The sequence below is a fragment of the Colletotrichum truncatum genome, assembly GCF_014235925.2.
Source record: "Colletotrichum truncatum strain CMES1059 chromosome Unknown Contig_0008, whole genome shotgun sequence".
NCBI lineage: Eukaryota > Fungi > Ascomycota > Sordariomycetes > Glomerellales > Glomerellaceae > Colletotrichum > Colletotrichum truncatum.
The window spans coordinates 1,680,433-1,699,004 of NW_027222405.1; the positions used below are offsets into that span (position 1 = coordinate 1,680,433).

The following is an 18,572-nucleotide window of genomic DNA, read 5'->3' on the forward strand; positions in this document are numbered from 1 at the left end:
TGAGATATACGAGATAAGCCGTATGATGTTGAGCGACCGATTTTAAAGTAGTAGCAGGCTGTCGCTTCTAATATACCACACACAAACACCTTGCTCCTGGCGCGAAAGGACGACAACTGGCTGCTCCGTCTCTGCAGGGACCAGCTTACCAAGATCAGTGTGGTAATGTGGCTCTCAATGAAATGGCGGGGAGGGTGGCCAGGACCTTCCGTGGTGTGTGCGATGCAGAGTGGTTATTCGCAGCGTCCAGAGACCAAGACTGGCAGCCGCCATGCCATGTAACCGTACGGCAGCGGGAAGCGACGAGGATAAGTTGGAGGGGTTGAACAAGGGTGTATGAGTGGAGGACGAGATGCAAGAAATAGATGTGGATGGTTGAGATCTTCACTGGGGTCAGCAAGATGCAAGCGCCGGGCCCGCTGGACAGCCTGATACAGGTTGAATGACGGGAGACGTCTCCGCAGGCTTCAAGAAACAGTTGTGCTGCTTATCGCTGTGTTCATCGAAATCATGAAGTAAATTGATCTAGACATTGACGATAATAATCAGATGAACCCTCAGCATGTTCATAGTCAACTCCGTCCCGTCATCTAAATTCATACTTGCCAGTTTGCGCCTACATTATTACAGTCCATGGGGGGATAAGGGTTTTTTTTTTTTTTTTTTTTGTGCAAGTAGGTAGGGCGGCTAGAGCCTGAAATAGGTCATCGCGTCAGCGCTCAAATATCATAGGCCGGCCGGGATTACTACAGCCGGAACGACCTTGTACATGTACCCGTTCTGCCGTCTTCCCCCAAGCTACGCGCCCACGATGCAGGTATCCGCTCTTGTACATTCCTTCTGCCGCGCCGTTATGTGCCGTTGTAGCCATCTCATTGGCCGTAGAGAATCGTCCCCATTTCGGCCGCATGAACAGGCCAGCGTCAACGGGATTCCGTCGAATCACTTGTCCCATTCGACATTGGGGTAGCAGCTCTTCAAGAAAAGATAATTATAGAAGATTCGCGCAGAGCTATGCGCCGTGGTTATTAGGCTTTTGCGCAGAGGCTTCCGGCACCTAGTAAACGGCTCAATCACTCGGTATACAAATAATCTGGTATCTATACTCTCGTGAGGTTTCACTAGTGCCACGATTTTCATACCACATACACATAGTCAGACGCCCAATCATACAACTGTAGCAGCAGATACTGCATACAAAGACCCGATGAAGCAAGGGCCGCTATTGCCGTCCCGTCATGGTCTCACTCTTCGTCTTCCTGGCCAGGATCGTAGTCGCTAGTGCCCGTTGAACCCTTCTTCATGCCAGTCGCCGTGACCATCGCCGGCTCCGTTAACGCGCCCGGCGCCCGCTGCGGCAGCAGCAGCTGCCGACTTTCCAAGATTGCTGGCGTGCTTCTCCACGTCTACCGTTCCCAGCCAGTATAGAGAAAAGAAAACTAGGAGATGCAGCGCGACACAGTATGCTGCAAACAAATTTCTGCTCGTTCGGGAAGCTAGCACCATCCGCGTCACCGAGTACACCACTCGCTCTGGGAAGCTCATCCTCTTGTATGCCCTAGCCGATTCGCGCCCTCGGAAAGCGGCAAACGGCGAAATGTTTGACTCGTACGCCTTGCGGTACCTGTCCATAGTGATGCCCGGGTTTCCGGTACCTCCAATCGACACGGTTGAAGGGTTTGGATTTGATGAGTATGCCGCCGAGGATGACGACGCTGACGGTCCAGCTCGATTGTATGTCGAGACATACCTTGTCTTCTCATACAGATTCAGGTTGTCCTTTTGAAGAGCAGATACCTCCTGTCGTAGCTGTGAAACAGTGCGGTGGCTGTCAGAAAGCTCGCCCTCTAGCTGGGCAATTCTTTTCTTAAACCGGTCCCGCTGGGCAGTGATCATTGGCAAGATGCCCGAACCACCACCCATTGGTTCTCCACCAGTTGTACGGGGATCTATGCCGCTAATAATAGACGATGTCGGTGACACCCTTCCTCCTCGTCGACCGGGTGCAACTGATGGAGCATAACGATTGAAAGTGCCCGCCACAGAAGCACCTGACGGAAAGGCGTTGGAAGACTCCGACTGCAGCGTAGCCAAGTCATTCTCCAGTCGCTCGTTCAACTGCTGCGACTTTTCGAGCTCCATGTTTGTCCTTGACATCTCCTCCTGCAAATCGGACAGCTTAGTCTGAAGATCCTGGTGGGAGACTCGCAGAATGGTTAGCTCGTCACTGAGCTTCTTGTTACGGGCTAGAAGCAGCTTCTCAAGCGTATCGCCTTGACTCTTGGCCTCGGCATCGTTGTCAGCAGCCTCCCGCACGTCGTCATCGTCGCCTGTGGAGAACTCAATACTCTTGAGAACTTCGAGCTCCTGCTTCACGTCGTCGTAATCACTCCATTTTTGGACCTTAGCTTTGAGATTGTCTCTTTCTTCCTTAAGCAGGCCGACTTCTCTCTCTAAACCACGCAGTCTACTGTCGAGGTCACGCTTTAGTCCTTCCTTCTCAACGCGAGCAGCGTCAAGCTTGCGAATAAGGGACGAGTTCTCGGACCGCATTCGCATGTACCCAGGATCATCCTCCAAAGAGATAGGCGCTTGAGCGGGCAAAGAAGACTTCGACTGTGCTAATTCCAGTCGCAGCTGCTCGTTGCGTGCTTCGACCTCTGCCAGTCTCGCACTTGTGCGGTCCAAGTCGGAGTGAAGCATTTCAATCTCAGCACTTGTGACGTGGCCGGCATGTCCTTCATGATCGCTATCATCAGTCTTTCCCAGTCGTTGGTTTACTTCGTAGCTCGCTTTGATCTCGTTAAGAAGGCGTTCCTGGTTTTCCACTTTTTCTTCAAGCGTTTTTTCCTTTGAAGCCCAGTTGTCCTTCTTCTCATCCAAGACAGCAATCCAGGAAGCCTCAACTTCCTTGACTCTGCTCTCCAGGTTACTTTCAAGTTCCTTCTTTACCGCAGACTCGGTCTGCAGTTTCGACTCGGTCTCTTCCAGCTGCGTCGTCAGCTTGGCAACGGACTGCTGCAGATGTTGATTTTCTTCCGTCAACTTTGGCAGGGTGTCTTCGGACACAAGCATCGAGTCAACGGATGCCTCGAGGAGGGGATATGGGTCGGGTGCATCGGACAAGGCCGTATATGCCTGGAGGAAGGCAGAGTTGATAGACTTGGAATGGTTCGTGAGGAGGTCAATGAAAGTTTGGTAGGCTGGCAACGGTCAGCAGGCACCATTAGACACGGCAGTAAACGCACCTTTCAACAAGCCCTTAACCTCGGACAGTTTCGTGGCATCATCAAGCTTCCTGAAGTCTTTAGTCTTCTGTGCCAATTCCTTCCGCTGGACGGTAGAGTCTCTCTGGTATGCGACAATCTCGGAGGCAGTGTTGTCGAGGTTCGACACGAGATTTGTGTAGTCGATAGCTGCTTTGATCAGTACGGTAAGCATATAAAAGATATCCGAGGTCTTCCTTACTTCTCCAAGCCGATATTGCGTGCTGAAACTTGTTGCCGCCGTCGGGAATCGCTGGGCCCGGCTTCTCGGCGGGTTGAGCGTTGGCGTCGGCGGCCAAGACTGATTCAACGAGATCTGCCATGTCTGCGATGGTATCGATGACAGTCACCAGCTCACTTCATCACTGACGGCCTGGAATAAAGACGCTGGGCCGGATGATGTCCTTACTGGTTAGAAGCATCTGCTGTTGAGCTTGTGTCGAAAATGTGTTTCGGCTGCGCTTTCGTTCGAGAACGTGTTCCCTTTCTGGGCAGCCAATCAATTGGCTGCGGACGGCATCTAGGGGTGCACAGGCAGCCAGTTGATCGCTTCCGTGTCCTGTGGAGCCACCCCAGACACGGCGCAGATGCTTGCGCGGGTAGGCCGTCCACTGTTGTCTTGCTGGTCGGGGACGTGCTTACGTAGGTACCTACGTAGTGTGCTGGGAGCCATTGGAGGATGCACCTGGCACCTTGAACCTGGTGTTACCCACTTGTCTTGGAGCTTCCCAGCCGCATAGGCATCGCATCACCAACTCAGCCCTGCTCGGGACCATAGCACTTGACAATGGCACAGCAGCACCGATGATTGCGCGACTGACCGAAAATGGCCTCCGAAGATCCAGACGACCAACGCTCGTCTGCGTCTGGGAGCTCCGACACGATGGTCCGCGATGACGCACCCTTTGTACTGCGTACACTTTTGGACGAGGTGCCTTTGTCTGCAGATGGTGTTCCAGACAGCGTAAAGATCAATTGCGTCGATTACCTAGGTAAGGAACCTGTTACCAAAGTGTATTCGCTTGCTGACTGCTATTCCGACTTAGAACACAACCTCTACGTTGGCACGAGCGCATCCGAATTGCTTCATTTTGTCCAGATCCCAGCTGATCCCGCCGACCGAGCCGGACGACCAGCCTTCATACTTGCTTCCAGGTTACGGCCGGCGTTCGCAGAGTCCAATAATCCTCGCCCAGGCGTCCAACAAATTCTTCTTCTGCCCAAGGTCGGAAAGGCCTGCATCCTTTGCAATTCGACTGTCACGTTCTATTCGCTTCCCGAATTAAGCCCTGTATTTGGAACAACTCAAGTGAAGAATTGTAATTGGGTTGGCGGCGTCGACTTAAATGACCCTCAAGATGATAGTGGTGACCCGTCATCTGGGGTATTCATCCTGCTCTCGTTGAATAGAAGGATTCAGGTGGTGAAGATTGGAGAAGTCGCGAGAGCTGTTAAGGTAAATGGTGCACTTCTTCACTTGTAACCATGACTGACCAGTTCAGAATATCGACGTCCCAGGTACTACTATATCAGTCCGCAGGGACTCCATTGCATGCGTGGCAGATAGTAGAAGCTATTCGTTACTCGACGTCGACAGACAGTTACGCATTCCGCTAATGACTATATCGTCGTTGGACGATTCACAGCCCGCAGGGGAAATTGGCCAAGCCCAGGACATCGCGGGTAGCGCCGATGGCGGAATTTTAAGAAGCGTGTCAGCGGTCCAGAACCGTCCCCTTCTGTCTGCTGGTGATCCCCATGGACACGCTAGAAGCACAAGTCTCGGTGGCATCCTCAGCGGCCATAGAGACCAGAGCCCTCGAGGAGCGGATGACCGTGTACTCCAGGGATCATTAGTCCCGACTCCCTCTACAAGTCCTCGGCCAGCGGCTGAAGCCCAGGTGCCGCCGCCATCATCATCGGATAAGCCTTTGCCTGCTGCACCAGGTGCCCAGGCCACTTTAACCAAACCGACGCCCGTCTTCTTGAAGCCTCACATCGTATCCCCCACCGCTGAGGAATTCCTACTAGTTACCGGCACTAGCCCGTTAGAGCCCGGTATTGGCATGTTTGTGAATTTGGACGGTGACCCTACGCGGCCCACAATCGAGTTTGATAGATATCCTAGGGAGGTTGTAGTAGACGGGGGATTGTCTGACCTTGCATCGTCAAAGTTAGTTCTAGCCGATGAGGAAGAGGGCTATGTACTCGCGTCTATGACTAAGGATTCTGGGAAGGGCCTGCGTCACGGGTTGGAAATCCAGCGATGGGACTCTGACGGCACCGAGCCCCAAGCCTCAAAGTGGTGGCTAGAAGCGGACTCTACAGTCAAAGGTGAGACAGCTCCTTTAGGAATCAGGGCTCTCATGGGAACCGACGAGACACATTTCGAGGAAATCATCGACAGATTATGTCAGAGAAAGTTTTCGCCATTTTTTGGTGTTGAGTTTGAAACCACCATGTTCTCCCCAAGGAGCGCGGACTCCCGTACGGCATCGTCACTGGAGCGAGTGTCGAAGGAGCGAGAGCTTTTCGATCGCGACGCAGACTCTCAAGAAGAGGACGCCTTGCCTGAAGGATGGGAAGCGAGTCGCAATGCGGAAGAGGAGGACTTCGCAAGACGACTGGCAAATGCGAACTCAAGGATAGCAGTGTGGTCAGGCGACCACATCTGGTGGGCGATCCGTAACCCCATGCTACTGCGATTGGAGGCGAGACTGGAAGCTGCATGCGAGCAAGATGGCGTTTTTAACCCTGCTAAGCTCGAACGACACGCCATCTTCACCATTTTAAATTCATTTAGAGGCCAGGACGCAAAGTCGGAGCTTGAGTTTATTACGTTCAGCTATCTGCGGCAACGAGCTGGTGTTTTGCTCCTGACCAGCTTGCTTCACGTGACAGAGGTACCTTTCTCTGACCCTGAATTGAAGGCATTGGAGGAGGTTCTGGTGGACAGTAGTCTTGATCCCCGGGTCGTCCTTTCACTGGTCCCTGGGCTGCGAAATGAAATTGTTGAGAGCCGGAGAGGCATCTGGATCTTTGGCGGTGTTAAAAGGACAACTGAAAACTATTTGGAAAGTGAGTACTTTCAAAAAGGCAGCCACACGATCAGCAACCTCAACACCGAGGTTATGGAGTTCTTGCGTCGGTTCCTAGGGGCATGGCGGAAGAAAAAAGGCTTCGGTAGTGTGGCAGACGAAAGCGAAGTATTCCGAACGGTCGACGCTGCCCTTCTGTTGGTCCTTCTCGAGCTCGACCAGAAATCACCGAAGGGTCTAGCGAAAAGAAGCTCCTCCGTCAGATCAGAGCTTTACGACGTTGTGGACAAGGGAGTCGACTGTTTTGACAGGGCCGCAGGGCTCTTAGAAACGTATCATCGTCTCTTTGTGCTCAGCCGTCTATACCAGAGCCGCAAGATGGCAGGTGATGTGCTCACCACTTGGCGCCGCATCATTGAGGGGGAGCGGGATGACGGCGGTGAGTTGCGTGATGGTGAGCAGCGCGTTCGGGAATACTTGACAAAAATCAGCAGTCAGGCGCTTGTTCGCGAATATGGCGTCTGGCTCGCAAGCCGCAACCCCAAACTGGGCGTGCAGGTGTTCGCCGAAGACAAGGGTAAGGCTCCCAAGTTCGAGCCCGCGCAAGTGGTGGAGATCCTGCGCGAAGAGGCACCCGATGCTGTCAAATACTACCTGGAACATCTCGTCTTTGGTAAGGGCCACACAGACTACGTTAATGATCTCATTGCGTATTACCTAGACGTTGTGATCACCGACCTCAAGTCGTCCCAGGAAAGCCGCGAGGCGTTTGCCAATACATATACAGCGTATAGGGCTCTTCAGGCGCCCAAGCCAACATACCGGCAGTTCCTCACAGACAACGTACCGGCAGACGATGAGGTCTGGCACAGCCGGCTGCGGTTGCTACAACTGCTTGGCGGCGCACACCATTATGATGCTGCAGCCATCAGGGAACGTATTGCGACTCTGCCGGACGAGCTCCTTGTTCCCGAGACCATCATTCTCGACGGGCGAGAGCGACGCCACGAAGATGCTATTCGGTTGCTTGTACACAAGCTTGGAGATTACCATACAGCCGTCTCATATTGTCTACGTGGGGGGTCAAGCATCTACACACGCCCTGATGGCAGACGGGAGAGTACCCCAACGCACGAGATGCAAGCACGACTTTTTCGCGCGGTTTTAGGCGAATTCCTCGCCATCGAAGACGTCAGTGACCAGATTGAGCAGACGGGTGCGCTGCTTGAACGTTTTGGTGGGTGGTTTGATGTTGAGGACGTCCTAGCGGTCATTCCAGATGAGTGGTCTGTTGACGTCGTAGCCGGCTTTCTAGTGACGGCACTGCGGCGCATCACGCAGGAGCGGCACGAGACGGCGGTGACCAAAGCTCTGAGCTCGGCAGAAAATCTCAGGGTCAACCACGACCTGATTGTTAAGGTGGATGAAAAGGGCCCGTCGATCGAGGCACCCAACTAGTATTGATTTGTAGCGTGGATAGCAACCAATGGCATAATGACTTGAAGACAATGTTTGTTCAAATGTACTATAGCCTTAACATGATGCACCAAAGATTTGAGGGGAGCGCCCGCTACGGATACCGACCAAGGCCTATCGGAGGAGGCGGGCATAAAGCGGCTGTGTTAGTCGTGCCAATAGCTGGCTCGCCAAACTGTCGAACGACCGTCTCGTCTCTCCTTTTCTTTGCTATACTTTCTTGTTGCTATTCCGTCAAAGTAAACGAGTGAGACAGTTCCCTGCGACCGCAAAACATACAGGATAATGTAGTTTCAACCATAACCCCGAATACGTGACACTGTTATCATCACTAACGAATGCCTGACATGACGATTTCGCACACGCACATCCTGAGCTTGGCTATCGCCTACAACGTCCGCTCGTTCAAACCTCACAAGCCGAGCCAGTCGCTGTACGGACACTTGACACGTCATGCATACACTGGATGTGCTCTTACTTTAGCGATCAGTAATCATATAGTGGTCTGTCTCAAGCCTGTAGGTCTGGATCTTATAACTGAGTCCCCGGAAGGAATGAAGAAAGGATGTGTTAGGAGCAAAGGGAAGAATGTGTTGATCTGTGGCTGGCCACGCTTGAAAGTAGTACCGCGTGCACATGGGGGAGCACGGAAAGAAAGTCGACATGTTAAGAAAATTTCAAACAAAAAATAAAAATAAAAATAAAAATAAAAAGGTCAAGGGACGAAGGGATCCAGAGCACACAATGTTGTGCTTGACAGAGAGGGCACTCGCATACTGATTATTGCCAAATTCCCCTAACAAACTGGCTCATTCCCGCATCTCTGAAGGCATGTTGTTGTACTGTGTGTGTGGCCCCTCCAAGCGCCAGCCCAACTTCGGCCGTAGCATTCAACTACTCAAATACTTCAGCCATGGTTGAGTCAAAAGTGCTTACGCATCAGAACGCGTCAATGACACACGATCGTCAAAGTGCGCCGTGTTTGACCAAACGGGCTCAGTACATGGTTGGATCAAGCCACCTTTGACCCGAGAAGCCAATCAGGGGCGGTAGCCGAGCACAATCCAGCTGAAAGGGCGGGTCCTCAACTCAGCCGCACCAGAGAATGATATGGACTCCAGGGACGAGCTAGCTGTTATCGTGTAGGCGCTGGCCTTACTATAGTACAAGAGCAAAAGTTCCCCCGAGAAAACGTCCTCAGCTGAACGTGCGTGCCTTAGCCTTGAATGATTTGAGAAGACGGGGCGGGGAGGGAATGAAGCATTATAGATGGAGGTATGACGTCTGTCTGTCCTGCGATTGCAGAATATAAGTGAGCACTTTACGCACCTCACACATCAGCGGCGCCCTTGACCACTCGCTTCAAGACGCCAATAACCAGCCAGCGCTTTCGAATGGTGACATCTTCGATGCCGCGATCCCATACCCACTCCCGTTCCTCGCCGTCGCAGTCCCGTTCCCAGATGCTTTCGATTTCCAAACCAGCATCGGCCAGGGCCGCCTCCTCGAAGAAACCACGCATCTTGGGCCTTCCGGTGTGAAAACCAGCCACGACCCAGCAGCGGGCTTCCGGACTGTCTCGCAGGAACCAGGAGATGGACTTGTGTAGGTTTGCATGCTGCCACGGCATCCACAGGCAATCGGCAACAAATACGCGATCGAATGCATTCTTGTTGGCGACGGAGAAGGGGTCGTCAAGCTCGCCCCACGAATGCCCTTCAACCAGGACTTCTTCGGCAGTGAGAGCGCCGGTTGGGGAGACGGCAGCGCTGATATTGCGAGCGGTATTGGTGCGGAGTGTCTTGAGCACGGCGGGGGCGGGGTAGTCGGTTACAGCGGTTCTTTCGGCGCCCAGCAGTGCGGACATGATACTCGGCAGCGCGGTACCGGCTCCGAGCTCGATGGTGGTCAGACCGCGGACGTCGAAATGCGACACGGGCGGGCCTAGCTGCATCTTCACTGTGTCCAAGCCCAAGGTACCAGCCTCGACAAACTCGCCGAGTTGTAGACTTGCGTTCCACAAGTAATGGCTGAAGAGCTTCCGGTCGTCATCGGCACTGGGCTCGGCAAGGTCGAAGCGCAACGGCCTGCGGATGTGCGGAGAGGCGTACTCAATGCCGTGGTCAGCGTCCCCGTGCTGATTGGTGACGTCGTCTGGGAAGATGACACCTAGGGAGCTGATGAGAAAATCCTCCGGGGACTCTGCGGGCGGTCCGACCAGGCGGATGCGGGATGTGAGCGCCATGACGACGGGGGATGGGATGTAAGAGCGCCGGGGTACGAAAAGGAGGATCAAGATACCACCACGGGGAGAGGCTTGGCTACCGAGACTCCGGGCGGGATGCTGCAGGCCGAGACGGGAGGACGGGGGGAAGAGGCCAGGGACCGAGAGATTGCGATTGCGATTGCGAGGGCGAGCACCAATACGAAGCCGGCAATGTGTGTCGAAGCGGCGCGGTAATCCCAGATGCTTGAAGTTGCATTGGTAAAAGTTACGCAACTTGAAGGGGAAATTTCATCGCGTGCGCACACTTGTGGAAGGAGGGGGAGGGGCAGAAACGACGACAATTCTGACAAAACGAAGAGCGGGGATGTGCCCCGCTGAAGACAGACCTACACCTAGTGCGTGTACAGCACCCCTTTACTGTTCCCATGGCGGGTAGGTATAACCAGTGACGAGAGGGCACTGTTTTCTCCGCGAGCTGGCCCACGCCATTGTGATAGGGCTTCCGCTGTCCCCCAGGCAAGCAAGTGCCAACCATTATTGCCGGCACCTTCGATTGAGCCGTATCACGGCATGAAAAGATGGAAAACAAGAGGGGCTTAGGCCTTTGAGGCCGTGTAAGTCTGTTTGTTTTTTTTTTCCTTTTTCGTTAGGGCTATATGCGGATACTGCCGCTCCACCGCCACATAGCCACGTTGTTTCTGTTGTTCTCCCTCGCATTCAATTGCACCGCCCCCAACCCCACTAATAAATCTCATAGCGGTGTGTGTGTGTGTGTGTGTGTGTGTGTGTGTGTGTGTGTGTGTATGTGTTTGTCACGTTGTGCATACCGTAACCAAAAAAAAAAATCTGTGCCTGTTTGCCAGAAAGAAAATTTAGGTAAGCTTCGCTTCGGTTACGGGTACCAACCGCCGCTCCACATCCCCTAGGCTGCCACCAAACAAATAATGCCCCTTCCGACTGGCATAACTCGCTCGGTCTTACCGGAAGGCTGTGTGCTGTACCTCCTACCCAATAGTTGCAAGCTACCCAGTGTAACACACCAGTGTTAGGTGCAACTACCAACTGACATAACCTGTTGTTTCTGCTACCACCCACCACTGAATTGTGTATGCATGGCTATTTTCGCTTCGGGTCATCCTCGCAGGGCCTGTCGGTCCAACCCAGATCCCCGACCGATTCGTTTAATGAAGTCATCCTCTTCCCTTCCCCCCGGTCTGTCATTTACGTTCAGGGCTGGCTTTGAACCCGTGACCCCCGTCTTTGACAAGGGCAAAGAGCGGGCCAATTGTTTCAGGTGTTATATGGCTGCCTGTTGATGGCTTATTTACTCACTCCCAAGGATAATACGATTATCCGGATTCGGCAAATGCTGGCTGCTTCTTCGGCTGCAGGCAATGGCCGGCATATGGCTGTGGCAGGCCATCAAGGCGAAAATGGGCCAGTCAATGATGAAATGAGAAGAGCTTCGTATTATACGATAGTGCCTCTAAGATTTAGGGTATCAACCAGTACACCTTTGGCGGTGCAGTACATGAGCCAATCCGTTCCAATCATGAATCCCAATGCTAGATTCCCACGTAACCCAGTCATAGTCCAAAAAAGAAAAGAATAAAAAAAAAAAAAAGAAAAAAAGCGTGCGCCAGCCAGCCATGCTCCAAACATCGAATTTTGCCGCCGTTGCTCCGTGTCGTATAGTGAATGCCAAATGTAGATCCCTCCGCCGCCTGCCATTACAGCGCCGCTTAGCAGCTCTCGAGCATGTCATGCATCTGCTGAATCTGCTCTTTCGTGGGGTCGTCAGAGATCCACGGCCCCTTCTCTTCATCCGTCGCACCGAGGAAGCCCTCGGCACGCTTCAGCGTCTGTACGTCCAGGTCCGTCACGTAGCTCGCGCCATCCGACAACTTAATGCGCACTTCATGATCTGTTGAGAGCATCATGTCATCTTTGGCCAGCCGCCGTGGACCGTCAAACACAGCCATGACACGCTTCTTCATCGTCATCTGGCCCTTATCGAAGCCCCAGGATGAGGGGTAATCGCGGCGATTCTTGCGTCCCTTCGTCTTGACGGGGATGGGGCCGCCGCCGCGGGAGTGAGTGAGGCCGCGTGACTTTTGCACGCCGTTGACTGGATTGCTCTTGCGCTTGCTCGGCGAGTTGACGCGGTTCTTGCTGTCCTCGTCATCCTCTTCGTCCATGTCTTCATCGTCGTCTTCCTCTGTCGATGATGTCTGCGTCTGCGTAGGCAAGTGGTTTTTCTCCAACGTCTGGTGTACCTCCTGATCGTTCTCGACCTCGGCCAGGCGCTTCGCGTTAATGGCCTCGGCAGGGTCCTCCTGCTGCACGATACGCAACACGCAGTCGTCCAAATGCTCGTAGAAGTCCTGGGCATTGGAGAATGTCTGCGAGCAGGTCGAACACTTGCCAGTAGCATCGGGAGGGTAACCAGCGAGTTTCTTGCCACTGTTGGAAGTAGTGCTCTTCTTCCGACTATTGGGTGGTGTCTGTTCGACACCATGAACAGCCGTCAGATGACGCTTAAAGACGTCGGCGCGGTTGAACGACTTCTCGGCCGCAGAGCCGGACCCGGGACAGAAGCCGCACACCATCGTACCCTTGTAATGGGTAAGGGTGTGGCGGTTTTTGTCGTACTTTCGCGCGAAACCCTTGATGTGGTAATCACAGGTCACGATCGGGCACTTCTCGGGACGCTCATTCTGATGAGTAAGCATATGAGCCTTCAAATCTTTGAAGGTCTTGCCGCACTCGGGATGCGGGCAACGCTGCTTCTCCTTGGACTCATCTCCGCTGTAGGCGTTGCCGTCTGAATAGTTTGAGGGGAACGAGTGGAGGCTGGGGCGGCGTGCATCTGCGGGCGTGGCATAGGGGCTGAACTGCTGCTGGAAGCCGCTGTGCATAAAAGGCGATTGACTGCCGTTCCGGACCATGGATTGGGACGAAGCGGACAGCGCGGGTGACGCAGGATATTGGGGATGGTGGAAGTTGGGATCGAAACCCGGCATCGGCATGGGACGGCTGATGTCGGGGTGGATGAGAGAGGGGTCTGTGGGAAAACGACTGGTTAGCACTTGGAACCCTTTTTTTTTTTTTTCCAAAATAAATTTTGTTTTGTTTCTTGGGCATAGACGGTGTTGTCTACAGAGGAAAACCAACAAGAAGAACCAAGAGGAGCGATAAAGTGGCCGCTGCTCTGAGAAAAGAAAGTAGATACCCGCGGCGTTTTCGGTGAGATACTCCAGGCTGGCGCCGGGGGCGAAGAGAGAGAAGTAGAGCTGGGAGAGACAAAAGTCGCGCTCGACTTGCGCGACGCGGGAGACACGGGTGATGAGGACAGATGTGTATCCAAGACAAGCCCGGACTCGCGCACAGGACAGGGGGAGACAGCAGTCTCGTGCGAAGCAGAAGAAAAAGAAACCCGCTGAGGGGCTGCGAAAGAAGATGATCTAGAGACGGTCTGTAACTCACCCACAAAACCCGGGGGTTTGGTGTTGACAAAGTCGAAAGCTGCGAAGTCCTCCATACCTTGGCCGGAGTAGGTCGAGTACTCAGTACCCGCGGTGTTGTAGTAGTCGTGGGGTACAATGCCCGGGGTGACAGCGATGCCGGGATGCGCCCATTCGGGCACTGGCGCCGGCTGGTCATAATGCGACTGCGGCGATCCAACATTGGATGAGGTGGCCGAGGGCGCGGAGGTTGTGGAGAGATTGGACGAGGGCAATTGAAAGTCGCCTTCCTCGTAGAGGCCAGGAGATGTGCGGCCCTGGTAGACGAAGCTGGGCTCGTAGATGGGAGAAGCCTCCATGGGCATGGAAGTCGGGAACATGTAGCTGACGTCGGCAGGGATGCTCATTTCAATGGGCGCCGTGGTAAAAACTCCTTGGGGGGGTTCGGGGTAGAGAATGTAGTCGTCGTGCTCAGAGCCCAAATGCTTAGAGAGCACGTTATATGACTGATCTATCGATACCATTGTTGCGGCTGTGGGTTGGGAGGTGGCAATGGGATTGTGGTTGATTTATAGGGTTGGACGTTGTCGCGGGTTGTCGAGCAAAGCCACAGATGAGTGTTATGCTGCCACTGCTGTCGCTGCCCGTGTTAGTCGTCTGTCCTTTTCTTTCTTGGGTGCCTCCCAACTGCTGCGCTGTGCTGCGCCTGCTTTCAAGTGGGGCTGATGAGCGCACCTGCAGCGATGTTCATGCCAGCGGCGTGTCCGCGCGTAAGACCCCGAGGATCTGGATGTTTAGAGACGCTTCTTTTCCGTTCCCAGCTTTGGGAAGATGCCGTGTAAGTGGGATGAGAGCGCGATGACGACAACTGGTTGCAAGATGAAGCCTTTTTTGCTGAAGGTGAGTGATGGTTGAAAGTGGTAGGTCTATGTCAACTGTCGTTTCTTGAAAGCTCTCTTTCTTTCTGTCCTAGCGAATCACTGCCGAAGTAGGATGAGCAAGGGCGGGATGGAACAGCTGATATATATGTTTTCAAACGGCAAGAGACAGAATAGTCGTTGGCTTGGGCTTTGTTGAAACCAAGAGTCTGGTACTGATAGAGATGAAGACCGATGGGGGCGGGAAACAATCTTGTAGAGTCTTTGGGGGCCCACGACTGATATAGACCGGCCGAGAAGCCGCGCTGGGTATCGAAAGACACACGCAACTTTGCAGACTGGGGGGCACATGGGTTGTGGACGGCCGTGGCTGGCTTGTTGATGGCACTTGGGGCCCGGTGGATGCGGATCGCTCTCCCCTCCACGCAGTAAACGACAACACCCCCCCCCCCCCCCCCCCCCAGGCTAGATGGGCAAGGGACCAGCACCCAGGGGGCGGAGGAGAGGTCCTGCACTAGGGACTCGTAGGGCAGAGCAACAAGCAAGCAAGCAGCAGTAGCGGCAACAGCAGCGAGGCGGTACAGCGAGCAGCAGGGGTCAGGGGTGGTGTAGTGGTAAGGGGGGTGTGGGTGTCATCGCCGTGGGTGTGTGGATGTGAAATGGGTGAGAATAGCGGTGGCTTTTCCCCTCGTTCGTTCTTGTTGTTCCTCCTCTACCACTGCCTCTGATTTTGCTCCATGGATACCTCATTTAGCGCAAGATACGCACGAAAATGAACTAGTCGAAGATGACCTGGTTGGGGCTGGGCTAGGGTGCCGGGTACTAGAGCCACGAAACAACCCCATTCCAGACTCGGCCTTTGACTTGGGTGTACTTTGGAAGGGGGGGTGGGCTTGAGCTGCTCGTCGACTCTGCCAGTAATGCGGGATAACCAAGATCTGTCTCTGACCTGGTTTCTCATTTCTATCCGTCATGCCTCTGGGCCGTCTGCCGCGGTGGTGTGCGACAGAGACAGGCAGTAGTAGGCTTTGAGCAAAAGAAAAAGAACTTTGAGGACCAAGTAGGGCAATGATAACGACCACAAAATGGATGTGGAAAGCAAGCAAGCTGTTGACACCGCGGTCAAAGCTGTCCATAGCGGGTTCACGATACCTTTGCCAGTGGTGGCCTCCCACAGCACTGGCCGTCCGCCCAATGCCACGCAGTATGATGGCTGCCAAAGCCCCCTTCGATAAGCACCAGTCGAGCCAGCCAGGCCCACCAGGCCCCAGCAGCTTGGGCCTTTCTTGACTCCCCAACACAAAGAAGCCCCGTACATGATACTTTCCGTGGATACAGGTGACTCCCCCTCTCCCCCTCTCAAGTAGAGTTGTGTCCAGGCCTTGTGGCTTGAACCCCCTGGCGGCTCAAGGCTCTAGTGAGCGCGATATTATCCAACAGGGGACCCAGTTGAGACAGGCAGCGAGTGTTCAAGGCAAGGTACTGTACGCAACATGCCCAAGATTTGATTGACTTGCCCTGTGCCCAGTTGAACATGTCCTCTGTGTGTGGTTCGGTCACCGGCAGAGGTTAGGTATCCAGCCGTTCCTCCGCCAGTCAGAGGACGTCTAGGACACCAAAGTCTGCATCGTGGTTCACAGCCGTGATTGGGCCTCATCGCGACGAAATCCTATCGAGCCGTTCTGCTCATGGACGCTGCCGAAACCAGGCTTCAGGGCACAACGCGACACCGGCTTTAACAAAGCCTGCCGCTTTCGCTTGCTTCATCCTCCAGTTCATCTTCTTTCCCCCACGAACAAAATGTTATGCGCCATATTTGGAACTCGTTAGTCAACAAACAGGTAGTATTGGGGACTTTTCTGCCCTCCCAAGGGCAAAGGCTAACGGAAAGTTTCTTTTCTTTGAGCTCCTCACATTTGACGGCCTCGCAAAAGCCCAGTTGTAAGTTTTAAGAGCTGGAGCAGGACACGCGATTTCCTACATCTGCTATGCTAGTAGTGGGAAAGCAATGACAGCCCCTGAAAAAGAAACACCATAGCCATTGGGCATAAGGAGGTATTCTGTACCATGCCACACTACGCTCCCAAGAAAAAGAAAAAAAGAAAAAAAAAAAAAAAAGGCTCGCTCAATGAGCCATAGCCCGCCCCCTTTCGACAATGATAACCGAATGGGTATGAACAGCCAGTCGCCTTTGCTAGCGTTGTCAAGGCTGCCGGTGTGCGTCTGACATCCCCCGTTCTGGCCTGGTTGTTGCGTTTGTTGCCCTTGAAAAGGCATAACCCTCCCCAAAAGTGGTTCATCATGTGCGATTAGGAAAACCAGGCATGACTTGGTAGGGCTTTGTGGAGGCTCTGGCGGAAGGGTAGGCTGCGTTGCTTAGTTTGGATTATTTTTATTCACTGCATACTGCACTCTGCATACTGGCTGCGCTTCTGCTGTGCTGGGTGTGGCATCCCATCACGTTATGGAGATGTGTCGGACCAATGAACAGCATCTTTAAACTCTCCCCACGCTTGCAGACGGTGGCTGCACCAGGTCCGAGCCAGGGCCGCCTTCGAGTTGTTGGTGTGCACAGCCCGGCCTCATCCGTCCCTCTAGCTTCGAGTTGTCAGTCTTTTGCATTGGAAGGGCAGGCTAGTTACCCGTTGGTGGTGCCTGGTGTGTGGGTTGCACTGGCGACTGGATACAGCGACGCAGCCTGTGCCTCCTCGTGAGATAATGGGTTGCTGTACGAACGGAGAGATTCTACACACTTGTGTCTCTGATCAACCACTGGACGTTACTGGCGCTCCATTCTGGGCAAGGATGACGCTGCGTGTCAGCATCTTGTTTGCATCACCGCGTCCCGAAACGGCAACATGCCAGCTCAATTGTGTCAAGCCCTGCAATTCTAATGGGCGAAGGAGCTTACATCGCACATGTCCGACTGGCTGAGGAGCGGCCCACCGTCTCTATCGAGCATTTCTGTCCGCAGGCGCAGACACCAGTTCCCAACCAGAAGGTTGTGACCCTCAGTCAAGACCGCGATTCCCCAAATAGAGTTTCAACCAGTCAATTGCAACTTGAGTCTCTTGTCTGTGATGCCATGCCAATCCGGAGTGGTGGGATTGCTAGCTCGCTCAGGGTTCAAACGTTGAAAGGTTCCAGAGTCAATCGGTAATAGTCATTGCACGCTAAGCATGCGCAACACGGCACCACTCTTTGGGGGCGTACGTCGACCACTCAATGGCCACACTTCGAATTGGCCCGCGCCGAGACTGCATCTTTGGTGCAACCGGCCTCTTGGGAAATGTATGTGCGACTGGTGGGGACGGGTCTGAATTCTGTGGTGGTTAGATGCTTCTCTCCAATCTTCACCCATGCCACCAAGCACTTTGCTGTCGTGAGACATGAAGCTAATTGCAAGCTTCAAAGCTTCATTCAAGATATTATTTACACATCCTTCCAATGTGGCTGTTTGGTCAGTTTCTAAGTCGCGCCCTGCAGTTTTGTTGATCTGGCGCCTTCTCGTGACTACTGGGCCGCCCATCTCAGGCCAAAGGCAGGCACCAGATGGGAGTCGTTAAAGACTGTTGAATCGTGTCGAATCACCCATCGGGGGTTAGAGGACCAGAGGAGCAACATCGTCCGCCTCCGGTACCAGACAATACTGGCCAATTCAAGCGAGAGAGCACATAAATTGAGAACTAAAGCTCTTCGCTAGTCTCCCTAATTTACGGCCGTTGTCGCACGAGCACGCGGCAAAACCCTCTCACCGAACGCACAGGCTTAACGATGTTGCTTCTCGCCAAGTCCCTGGTTCTCGGGGAGTGACATTGTCGAAACCATGGTTAGCCTGGCTCGCGATATCAGTCGAATTCAGAAGTAGCCGCATAGGAGACGTTTCGTTTGACGAGAATTCACACGCTATTGCCTCAAGCATCTCGCGTCGTGGGTCGTTGGCCGGGGGCAACATACAAGCCGTACCCTTTGGGGGGATCAAGTCGTCTCCCCACCTCAAGAAAGCCGACAAGAATCGGTCGGCATGATCCAATACCGTCCGTCGAGACATGGAGCCTGAACGGGAATAGCGTTGGCTCACTTATCCAAGACTCCTGTGTGAGTCTTTCTATTGGTGCTTTTACGGAACGCACCATCCTTGTTGTGGAGGTAGCCAAAATCTTTAAAAAGAAATCCAGGAGGCGGTGCTACCCTGGCTTGCGCTCACCAGCCCCGATGAACCC

The 18,572-nt window shown here is 53.7% G+C and overlaps 4 protein-coding genes across 4 annotated transcripts; 1 reads left to right on the forward strand and 3 right to left on the reverse strand.

Annotated features, from left to right (window-relative positions):
• Positions 1–1,278: 1,278 nt before the first annotated feature.
• On the reverse strand, positions 1,279–3,589 carry CTRU02_211952 (Golgi membrane protein; the record flags this gene model as incomplete). The annotated part of the gene is made up of 3 exons (XM_036725605.1): positions 1,279–3,203; positions 3,249–3,416; positions 3,469–3,589. The coding sequence occupies 3 exons, from the start codon at positions 3,587–3,589 to the stop codon at positions 1,279–1,281; spliced, it is 2,214 nt and encodes a 737-aa protein (XP_036582810.1).
• A 503-nt stretch (positions 3,590–4,092) lies between these two features.
• Positions 4,093–7,762, forward strand: CTRU02_211953 (TGFbeta receptor associated protein; the record flags this gene model as incomplete). Its single annotated transcript, XM_036725606.1, has 3 exons — positions 4,093–4,258; positions 4,313–4,722; positions 4,769–7,762. The coding sequence occupies 3 exons, from the start codon at positions 4,093–4,095 to the stop codon at positions 7,760–7,762; spliced, it is 3,570 nt and encodes a 1,189-aa protein (XP_036582811.1).
• Positions 7,763–9,110: 1,348 nt separating this feature from the next.
• CTRU02_211954 (Protein N-methyltransferase NNT1-like protein 1) lies at positions 9,111–10,025 on the reverse strand (the record flags this gene model as incomplete). Its single annotated transcript, XM_036725607.1, has 1 exon — positions 9,111–10,025. One exon carries the CDS (start codon positions 10,023–10,025, stop codon positions 9,111–9,113), a length of 915 nt encoding a protein of 304 aa, XP_036582812.1.
• A 1,724-nt stretch (positions 10,026–11,749) lies between these two features.
• CTRU02_211955 (uncharacterized protein) lies at positions 11,750–13,995 on the reverse strand (the record flags this gene model as incomplete). Its single annotated transcript, XM_070205747.1, has 3 exons — positions 11,750–13,071; positions 13,182–13,403; positions 13,494–13,995. The coding sequence occupies 3 exons, from the start codon at positions 13,993–13,995 to the stop codon at positions 11,750–11,752; spliced, it is 2,046 nt and encodes a 681-aa protein (XP_070060560.1).
• Between the last annotated feature and the right edge of the window lie 4,577 nt (positions 13,996–18,572).